The sequence below is a fragment of the Daktulosphaira vitifoliae genome, unplaced genomic scaffold (assembly GCF_025091365.1).
Source record: "Daktulosphaira vitifoliae isolate Bord-2020 unplaced genomic scaffold, ASM2509136v1 Scaffold_3, whole genome shotgun sequence".
In the NCBI taxonomy this organism is placed as follows: Eukaryota; Metazoa; Arthropoda; class Insecta; order Hemiptera; family Phylloxeridae; genus Daktulosphaira; species Daktulosphaira vitifoliae.
Window position 1 is genome coordinate 8,051,249 of NW_026099574.1, and position 11,836 is coordinate 8,063,084.

The following is an 11,836-nucleotide window of genomic DNA, read 5'->3' on the forward strand; positions in this document are numbered from 1 at the left end:
AGTAATTGTTTTAGTATCATTACAATTCATATACTGATACCTTTTGATTTGTTTGCAGTTTTGGTTTGAGCAACGTGAAAATATCGGTTAAAAATTTAAATGTATTTATATTTATATTATAATTTAAAATGATATATAATAAAATTATTCTTATTTTTAACATTTCTATATTCTCCCTTATATTAAGTTCTTTGTAATTAACTATTGTTATGCCACCGACTCGAAAACACCTCTTGGTCGGGGCACCCAGTATTTTCGCCTGTTATGGACACCACTTGACTTTTGCTTAAACTAAAAGTTAATGACAATATTCTTTGACAGAACAAATGTAAATTTTATTATGGATAAATGCAATATTACATGAATCAATACACCATTACTATACAATTATATATTTAAATTTTATATATGCAACCTGGTTACTTTGTTTATTTCGTCTTCATACAAGGACCAGACACGTTCTTCACAACATGAACCAGCGGATGGACATTCGAAATTTCTCTTTGCTATCGAATTGGTGATCACAGAACTTAGCTGTGGGCTCTCAAGTTGAGACACTACACTGTCCGTCATTGGATCGTTCTTAATAGCATAAGTGCCAAAACCAGACTCGCTGTACACACTCGACGCGCAACAAAACTCGCGTGAACCGGTGGTACGCAAGTGGAGCTATATCCGATCGGCGGCCGAACATCTATGTTTATATTTTAAATATTAATTGCCACAAGTGATCTATACTTATTATACATTATTTAACCCACGAGAATCAAAGTTGAAACTAAAAATTTTAACCCTCATATTTTGCGTTAAAAAAATACATTTTTACAATGTATTTGTAATTATGTTATAAATTACCAAAATATTATTTATCAAAGTTATAATAACAAAAAATCATGTAATGTTAATATTTATTTAATTATTAAATAACTGTTAAACTTAAATCATGAATGTCGTTAACAGTCTGAATTTCAGACTGTGAACGTTAATTCTACTAACAAAACAACAGTTTTAAACACAAGCTTGACATAATCGACTATTTTCATGGACCACAGTAATTATTTAAAATTTATCTGGGCTATGCAGCCCTATTGGCCTCTCTGACTGCGCCACTGCTGTATAATGTATTTATTAATACAGGCAACTACAACTTCTCGAAAAAAAATGAATTGAATTTTTTATAAAAATGTGATGTTGTCATTCACTGGTAAGGTAAGCCTATACTTATATATTTTTGATAAATCCAATCATTGAAGCGGTGTATAAACAACAAATATGGTAGCTGTTTAATCTGTGAGTATAGGACGACATTCAAAGAATGACTAAAAAACGGCAATGCTTTGGCTGAATATATTATAAATCAGCTTGTCAGTAGAGAAGATTATTATTTGAAATGTAACAAAATAAACTGTGAAGCGTACTAAGCACATTTTTATTTACCGTTATAGAGAGTAAAATGTCGTTAATGATTTTTGTCAACGACAATTGAAAGGTTTTAAGTGATAATTTCGAGGCATTAGCATCATCTGTTTATCGCTATCGTTTAAAAATGTTATTTTATACTTAATAGAGAAAAAAAAGAATATTGGTGCTTTAAACAACAACAGAAATTAACAAGGTAATTAACTTTGCAATTGTTTTAAAAGGTTGAATAGTCTGATTTAATCAGCTATAAAATTTAATGAACAAAAAATTTACATTTTATGTTTTTTTGCTGAATAATTTATAATTTAATAAAAAAATCTCAAACTCAACCCTTCTGAATATTTATTTATAAATATTATATTAAGTACAATTTATAAAAACAATATGTAATCTATTATGTACCTAGGATAGGGATAATTACAGTCTATATTGCATTCATATTTATTTTTGTTAGGGTAATTTTGATGCTCCATAATAATTTTGTTTTTATTTTCGTTATCATCAGCATCACTTTTTTCTTTGACATCGCCGATTTGAGTGGCTGCATCGCCGTTGAGTTTATATAGTTCTGTGTAAATATCTTTAGTTTTACAAAGCGTGTCTAAAAATAAATAAAAATTATATTTTTACTTGATATGGATTTATTTAAAAAGTTGATAAAAGGCAAAACTTCCAATGTTTTAAAGCACAAAATATGTAAAACTAATTTATTAGCTTCGACACGAATCTGAGAAGGTATTAATTTTACTATGATGTGTTTTTTTTTTGTGTCTGTTACCTCTCAATCTCAGCTATCATTGGGCCGATTTTTATGAACAATACGTCAAAAGATCACAAAGTGTATCTAGTCGAAGATATAACCTTTAAAAATTAAAAAAAATAATCTCGTTCCCCGTAAATGGGAGAAATTCCAAAATAATTAGAATCGGTAATTTTCGAAATTTTAATGTAATTTTTTGAAAGTGTTCCAGAATTACTGACACTTTTATACATATATTAAATTAAAGTTTATGTAATATACTTTAAGTTGAAAAAAAAAATTTGACCAATGGATTTGTATTTACGGTGAAAATGACTACAGTATTCAGAAATATGTTATTTTTGTGTTAAAATTCTAGGTTTTGTATTTTATTATATTTTAAAATACCTGACAAGGAGAACACACTGATTTTCATAAGTATTATATAAATCAAATTGATATAGCATAGAAAGTTAAACTTATTTAAATGTTTTTGCTTTTTTTAAGTTTATTCTTTAGAAAAATAATTTTGAATTTTGAACTAGCTTAAATTGCCATTTTTTTTCAGTCGATGGAAACGACATATGGTTGCCGAGTCCGTAATACTTGTGACTTACGCGCTTGGCATACAAGGATCTAAACCTTTGTATGACAAGTAATGTTTTGCATTTTTCTCTTAATTATTTTTAAGTTATAATAAACTTTCAACTCCTTTAATTTTTATCTTATTTAGATTCAATAACTTCAATAAAGATCAAGGATCCCATCACTGTAGTCGCCATACGCGAGAAGAAATTTCATATTCATATTAAAATTATTTTACTATATTTTAGGTTTTAGCTTCCATGCAAAGCTGAGAAGGTATTATTTTGTGACTATCAATTATTTTCTCTGCTCTCACTTGATTTACTTTTTTCAACGATACGTCAAATGATTACAATTCGTATCTGGTTGAAGATATTATCCTCAAAAATTGAAAAAAAAATTCTAATTTATCAATTAAACAGTTACTTATCCCATGTTCTCCATACAGACAATTAAAACTATTAATTTATAATTTTTTCAAATTTTTTTACTCTATTTTTGTGTGCTACTACTAGAATATAAATAATTTCTAAAAAAAATGATTCTTAGTTTCTCCTGAATTATCAATCGATTTATTGATAATGAAATTTTATAATAAGACTCTATTGAGTAAATCTTTTTAACAACTTTTTTTTATTGTTTATTTTAGTTAAAGTAAATCATTAAAATTAATTCACTTTATATATCAATTGTAGAATCTTTTTAATCACCAAAAGTTATTTGGACATGATTACTATTTTTTCTTTTTAAGATAACAATTACGATAAAAATGCAAAATAAATATTAAATTTTCTGATAAATTTACTATAAATAGTAATTATAAAATTTCCTGACTCATATTAATCTTACGATACAATTTTTTTAATTCTCATAACATTTTCTATTTAATAATGTCATTTTCATACTTGCAAATTAAGCTAAAAATTATGGCTATAAATTAATTTTTTTTACTATAAACTTTCACAAATATCACCCTTTAAGGATAAAAATAGGTTAAATGTCATTTTCCTGATTTTTAACATATTAATAATCAAAATCAGTATTAATTTAAAAACAATTTTTTTTTGTTCTTAATTATTTTTTTATAAGTAAATACTTATTTTTTAATAATAAGTAATAACATTAAAATTTAGAAGTGAAAGAAAAAGTCCCAAATACTTGTCCCAACTATGTCACGTGCATATTGTGCTGCAACCCCACAGTGCACCTTTTTTTTTATAATGTATTAGTAATTAAATTTATTTCATTATTTAGTTAATTTTGATAGATGGTTCTCAATATCTACTATAATGATTCAATAATAAGGGTCAAATAATTATTTAAAAATAAATTTTTAAATAATGTGTAAAAATATTATAATAAAATAATAATGTTAAATTTCAGAAATATCTTAAAATTTCACATACATTATTCAAACTTGTCCGATAAATTAAATTTTTTTAAACATTCAACCCAATTAGTATATAATATAATAAAATATGATAAATAATTAATCTTACGTAATATACATCCATTGAAAACGTATGTGTATTCATTATTCAACGTGCAATTAATATTACATGATTTTTTTGCTACTTTAAAGAATTTATTATGTTTTATTAATTCTGCTACGAATTCTTCTGATTGTTCCAGGTTCACAACCAATGCATTCATTAGATTATCATTAATATCATTTGTAAAATGTTCAGTAAGAATATTAATCTTAAATTTGTTATTATACAAAAATAATTTTAATGTATCCTGTAAATCATTGCATAAATTTACCAGATCATCATTCTTTTTTTGAATTAAGTGATTATAACAGTTAATAGTTTTATTTAAAAATTCTAAAAAAACTTGATTTGGATTGTCACCAAAAAGATTCAAATTAACAAAATTGTTAAAACAATCAATTATTCTTTTACCAACAGAAATAATATTTTCATAGTATTTTAAAGCTTCTTGTTCGTTACTATTAAAGTCGTATTCGCGTGATAATTTCCTAAGAATTACGACAAAGAAATTTACGAGTAAAGCTATAGGACGAAATGTTGCTGTTAGTAGTAGTGTAAGAAATACTTCTATTTCTTTTTTATAAAAAGTATATTTGATGTATCTAAATATATCAAAAAGTCGCAAATGANATTTGACGTATCTAAATATATCAAAAAGTCTCAAATAACTTTTATCAGGACATTTTAAAATGAGTGGTGCAAATCGAATCATATCTAAAACATTTTTATACCGTCCGTTTATTAATATTGGATATTGCTTATCTTGAGATCTTCTTATTAATTTTTTTTCCGAAATTTTGGGATTTTTTATCATAAAGTCATAAAATATTAAATTTTTTGGTAAGAATTCCCAGTATCGATACCGTTTAATAGCTTTACTAAAAACTTTATACAATTCACTATGATTTAAATTACTTATGTTATCATCCGTTTTGTTTTGTTGCTTATTATTTTGTAATAATCGGTNCATCCGTTTTGTTTTGTTGCTTATCAGTTTGCAGTAATCGATTTTTAAGTTTTTTTCCAACATATGGAAAATTTTCGAGAGTATATTCTCCTGATTCGTTGTAATCAGGACAATAAATAAATACTTCATCATATATCACATTATTGCAAAATGTCTGTATCGTCTTCTCAAACTGTGTTAAATAAAAATTATGAAGAATCATGTAACTTTTAAGAATACTTGATGTTTGATTTGACATATCAAATATCCCATCATTATTTTTAGCATAGAAATTTACATACTTAGATACATTATTTAAGTATAAATTAACTGACATCAATTGATTCGAGTATAAATTTTTATTAGTTGCCCTTATAACATCTAACATTACTAGTACAATTTCGCCATGAGTTTTTATTGTGTTGCCATATTTTTTCAAAGTATGCACATTATAGTTTTCTACGTTTTCACTAATTTCAGTTAAATATCGATTGTTATGATTAAAAAAATTTAACATATACTTGATGAAATTACAGTGAATATCATTATAGGATAATCCAAAAGTTAAATTAATGTGCAATAATAATAAAATGTTTTTTATAAACATTGTTTGTTTTTTTAACATAAAACACTAATAATTAGAACTATTTTATGTATTTTTACAAGCTATTATATATTTTACTTAACAATTTTTTGTACTTAATTATATACCATGTTATTTTTTGATGTTATTTGTTTAAGTGTTTTTGAATTTTTGCATAAATTTATCATATAGCAATTATTTTTAGTATTTATCGTGAATTAAAAAAGAAAATTCGCTATACAGAGTAATTTAGTAGGTCTACACTTGTATATTTAAATATTCATACTTTAATTATTTTCAATTTTATAAACCATAATAAATTAAATTTTACAGTAAAATAATCCCACAGTGGGTAGTGGCATTATGGAGACACAGCATAGTTCGGACATTTCCCAACTATGCTTCATATTTCACAGTAATTAGCCTCATTATCATAAAAAACGCTTAGTTATGAATCAGTAAAATTTCACAATAATTTGTATTTTTGTTATATTCAAACGATGTTTGAGATTGAAAATTAAGAAATTTATCTAAATTTTATTTGAAGCTAATTTCTTATAGTAAAATGAAACAAAACCCACTCTTTAATTATTTCTCAATGTTTTTAATTACTTTATTTTTTTTTAAATAATAAATTTTTATTAATAAATTTTCTATTTGTGTTTTATCATTTTATCTGTTAACAAAAAAAAACGATCTTATTATAATTATGTTCATATATTTCTAATTTTTAAACATATCAATAACTGCAATTATTCATTAATTTAAAAAAATCTTTCTCAAAGTAATTTTTAGATTATTGTCACATCTCCGTGTTTATTTGAATGTCCAATCGGTTTGTTGTGACAGTTTAACCACACACAGTGCATCCCTACATTTATGTAACTCCCCATGAACCAATTCAAAGTTGGCAACTTCACCACCTGGCACAATGATCACCGGCCACTTACATGATGTCATTATTAGTGGTTTTTTTTTCTTTTCTTCTCAGTTATACAACCGAGGCGACTAGTCGTGTTTTTTGTATATTGTTTTCTATGGTGAAAACCACGTTTTCATTGTCTGCATTTTATTGTCCTCCGTTTTTTTTGTAAAATAAAACGTTGAGATGTTAATGATGATGGTGATGTGAGGCGCAACTATGGCCAGTGGTGGGCCATCACTCTAGAACACGAACAACAACAAGTATATCATGAAAACCCCTGTTCTACCCCATTATTAATGTTGTATATATAGCACCTCTTTTTTTTTCCTTTTTTTCGATGCGAATCTGAGAAGGTATTGGTTTTACTATAATGTGTTTTTTTTTGTGTCTGTTACCACTCAATCTCAGCTCTCACCCAACGGATTTTTTTCAACGATACGTTAAAAGATCAGAAATCGTACCAAGTCGAATGCATTATCCTCAAATATTGAAAAAAATTCCCTCGTTTCCCATAAATAGGGAAAACCTCCAAAAAAATTAGAAATTTAAAAATCGCTAATTTTCGAAATTTTTTCAATTTTTTTTTCTTAAAATTGCCATACATTTTTTAAAAATAACCAAATCAATATAATTTTTTAGATAGATGCATGATATCATTACCTTTCATTTGGTATATTTTTTTTTATAAATTTGACCCTTTACCTGCGCACATGGAGGGATTTAAAATAACAACTGTTTCATATAAAATTTAATTTTACACTAAACTATTGAAAGTGTTACAGTAAGGCTGAAACTTTTATAAATATATTAAATTACAGCTGATGTAATGTAATTTATTATAGAAAAAAAAAATTCGGACTTTATTTTGTCTTCACGGTGAAAATTGTTACTAAATGATATTTTTGTGTGAAATTTCTCTATTTTATTTACATTTTTAATTTTATAATGCTATAACTTATTGAAAAGTGTATGGATCAACACAATTTTTTAATGAAAAATAATATTTTTTAATAATTCCTTTTTCATTCAGGATATAAAAAAGGAAATAGCAGATCATGTAGCTTTTGGAATAATCCACCAATTTTTTTAAATTAAACATTATCTAAAGATTTGCATCGAAGTGTTTTTTGTTATAGTGATTATGTTCACTGTCAGATATCATTATACTTAATCCAACTATGCCACGTCACCACTGTGCTGCGACCCCCCTGTGAAGGGTTTTTATTTTTTTCTTTATGAATTTATATATTTAAAATTATAAATATCAATTTTAAATAATTAAAAAAAAATGTGATTATATTATACATGGCCTTTCTCTTTTTACTCTTCTCTCATTTTATTACTATTTTTTTTTAATAAAAACTTAGTAGCTCCGTCAACTAGTACTATCTTGCTTGGCTCGGTTACTAGGTCACTGTTCAGTATTCCCTTGGATAGTGAGTAAATAGTAGGCCCTCTGGTTTTGCTGAAACCTTACAATAGAAATGAGTAATATAGGTTTATAAGATGTTGATTAAGAAAACAGATTATTATATAAGGGTATAGTGTGAATGATTAAATAATTATCACAATAAGAAAATATCTTTAGTTAGACTATAAGCCTATAAAGAAGTAGACACTAAAAAACAATATAAGTATTAAAAAATAAGTAAAATGACTGCAAAATAATAGAACGAGTAAAGCTAACTACTTAAGTGTGATTGCCAGAAGAGAAAAAATAAGAGTGACTTTGACGGATGTCAAAGGATGGACCAGAACCCAGAGGGCCTTTATGTCTGTAATAATAAATTAAAGTAATAACATTTAATGTGGCAATTAAAAGAGAGATGTGCTTTACAATGCTGTACAGGAAGTGATTTGAATTACATCATTGTTTGTTTAAGATATGTAAACAAACAATAAATAAAATAAAATCTTCACATAATATCGCGGCATCTTCGCTGGCGTTGGTGAAACAGTATCCGGCATGGTCCTCGAACGTCAAAAAGTTGGCAACATTGATGGTTGTTGGTCAGTCAAGATACAAAAAAAAAAACCTTATTTAAAGACAAATATTTTGATATATTATTTTTAAAAATTTATTGAATTTTTTACATGCGATAACAATACATTGGTAATTTAAAAATAATTAAACAGCTTATTTTTTATACTTCTTTACTTTAATAGTTTCAACGCTCCATTATAACCTTTTCAAATGTTTATACTGACTTGAATATAAATTAATTAAGTTATTAAGTTGAATTTTATAGCACTGAACTAGTATTAGTTGAAATAAATCATAAAAAATGAAATAAAATTTAAAAAAAGCTTTAAATTAAAAAAAAAAAAATTTGCTCTACTAAATTTGTTTATCTTTAATTTTATATATCTTTTTGTTTTTTTTTTTAAATTTAATTATTTGATTATTTATAGTATTTCTTTAGTACCACGAGTGACTTTTCTTTAAATCAATTTTATTTTTATAATATTCAATCAACACATGACCATTTTCACATTTAATCATACACAAGATCGATAAATGTTTATCTTATCTTGTGTTGTATTAGTCTAAAATCTATAATTGTAGAGGTTTACCTATAACCATGATATGTTAAATGTAATATTTTAAAATTTTCATCATTCAAGTCGAATTTTATTCTATGTAGAACAGCAAGCTACTGGGTCAATCCATGCCAAATCATCCAGAAGTGGTTACACGACCGCCTCATATTTTGCTTAATTTTTCAGGGTTTATTATTTATGCTATAATTAGATTAAAACAATTTTTTTTTTTTTTTTATGACCTTCCGATTTTTATGGCTATTTCAATGTAAAAAAACATTAAAAAAAAAAACCCAGCACAGAGGGGTCGCGGCACAGTAGTGACGTGGCATAGTTGGATCAAGTATAATGATATCTGACAGTGATTAAAATCACTATCAAAAAAAAAACGCTTCGATGCAAATCTTTAGATAGTGTTTAATTTTAAAAATTGGTGGATTATTCCAAAAGCTTCATAAACTGGTAGTTCCTTATTAATATCCTGATTAAGATAAAGTATGTCGAATGAAAAAAGGAATATTAAAAAATAGTATTTCCCATAAAAAAATTATATTGATCAATACACTTATCAATAAGTTATAGCATTATAAAGTTAAAAATGTAATAAATAAAATTGAGAATTTTCACACAATAATAACATTTGGTTCACCGTGAAGACAAAATAAAGTCTGAAATTTTTTTTTTACATAATAAAGTAGATTACATTAGCTTTAATTTAAGATATATATAAAAGTGTCAGACTTTCCGGAACACTTTCAAAATTTAAGTTGAAAAAGTCAATTTTTTGTGAAAAAGTTGTCATTTTGAATCCCCCCCTGTAGGCAGGTAAAAAGTCAGATTTATAAAAAAAATATACCAAATGATAGGTAAAGACATCATGCATCTACAAAAAAAAGAATTATATTGATCCATACATCTTTCGAGAAGTTATAGCATTATAAAGTTAAAAATATAAAAAAGAATTTTTTTACAAAAATCGTATTTTTTTTATTAAGTTTAATGTCTGTTTTCACCATGAAGATAAAATAAAGTCCGAAATTTTTTTTTACCATTATAAAGTATATTACATTAGCTTTAATTTAAGATATATATAAAAGTGTCAGACCTTCCGGAACATTTTCAAAATTTAAGTTGAAAAAATTAACTTTTTGTAAAAAAGTTGTCATTTTAAATCCCCCCCTGTGGACAGGTAAAAAGTCAGATTTATAAAAAAAATATATCAAATGATAGGTAATGACATCATGCATCTATAAAAGAAAGAATTATATTATTATGTTCATTTTTAAAAAAGTTACGGCAGTTTTTAGAAAAAAAATTGAAAAAATTTCGAAAATTAGCGATTTTTAAATTTGTAATTTTTTCGGAGGTTTCCCCCATTTACGGGGAACGGGGGAAATTTTTTCTATTTTTTAAGGGTAATGTCTTCGACTAGATACGATTTGTGATCTTTTGACGTATCGTTAAAAAAATCCGTTCGGTGAGAGCTGAGAAAAGTGGTAACAGACACAAAAAAAAACACATCATAGTAAAATTAATAACTTCTCAGCTTTGCATCGAAGCTAAAATATCCACAATATAACCTATAAAACCTATACAGTTCTCACAGAAAAGTTTATATGTAATAATTATAATATATAATAGTTACATTGTATTGTAATATATTACATACACAGTAATATAAAAAAAATTACAAAAACATGGTTTGAAAACAACAAAAAACTATTAAATTACATGATTTTGAACGGATTTTTACTGATTTTCTAATGCTAAATCTTAAACTTCAAATTTTTATGGTGTATTAAGCAAATATATAACTAAAAAAAAAAATTTTGAAATTAGGTCCCCCTACAGAGATAATGCACCTAGAATACGTGTCTTTTTATAAAATTTCTAACTTTGTAGGCCTCTAAATCCCAAGAAAATTTTTTTAAATATTTGAAATTTAGTTGAAACATAGATTATATACTATACAATACCACATTTGAAAATCACTATAAAATAATAACTTCTTAATGGTTTAGGTGAGCTCAAAAACGCCAATTTTCTCAAAAAAAAAATCATTTTTAGAAAGTCATTTAAGTTTGAAATTTCACATACATTTTTTTTTAGCTTCGATGCGAAGCTGAGAAGGTATTGGTTTTACTAAGATTTTTTTTTTTTTTTTTTGTGTCTGTTACCTTGCCGTCCCAATGTAAAACTAAGGCATTGAGATTAGTCACAGAAAATATGTCGCGAATTTCTGTAGCTAAATTCCAACGCATTTTTTCACGATGTCGTTTAATTGATGACCTATTAACTATGATATCATTGACATCATGCCCTAATGATTCAGCCATTGCAACTATAATGTGCACTGCGTCTCAGTCGCTTATTTTGCACCTATCTAATGCTGAAGATAACTTTAAAGTCATTATGTCTGATGTACCTCTTTGTTTTATAGAGCTTGATATTGGCAAAACATTAGTTTTATTAGACGGACCCGGTGAAAAATTAATATTTTCTAAATTTAATATTTGATCTTGAGTTTTTTTAACATTGCCATCAATCAAATTACTGAAGTCATCATTGTTTACAACTATAAAACAATATAAATTAATGAATA

The 11,836-nt window shown here is 25.7% G+C and overlaps 1 protein-coding gene across 1 annotated transcript; it reads right to left on the reverse strand.

The window, feature by feature from the left end:
- Positions 1 to 1,717: 1,717 nt before the first annotated feature.
- Positions 1,718 to 11,570, reverse strand: LOC126902017 (uncharacterized). Its single transcript, XM_050679039.1, has 4 exons — positions 11,412 to 11,570; positions 5,227 to 5,378; positions 4,246 to 4,880; positions 1,718 to 2,023 (listed from the first exon to the last, which is right to left on the reverse strand). Exons 1-4 carry the CDS (start codon positions 11,568 to 11,570, stop codon positions 1,794 to 1,796), a joined length of 1,176 nt encoding a protein of 391 aa, XP_050534996.1. The 3' UTR covers positions 1,718 to 1,793.
- Between the last annotated feature and the right edge of the window lie 266 nt (positions 11,571 to 11,836).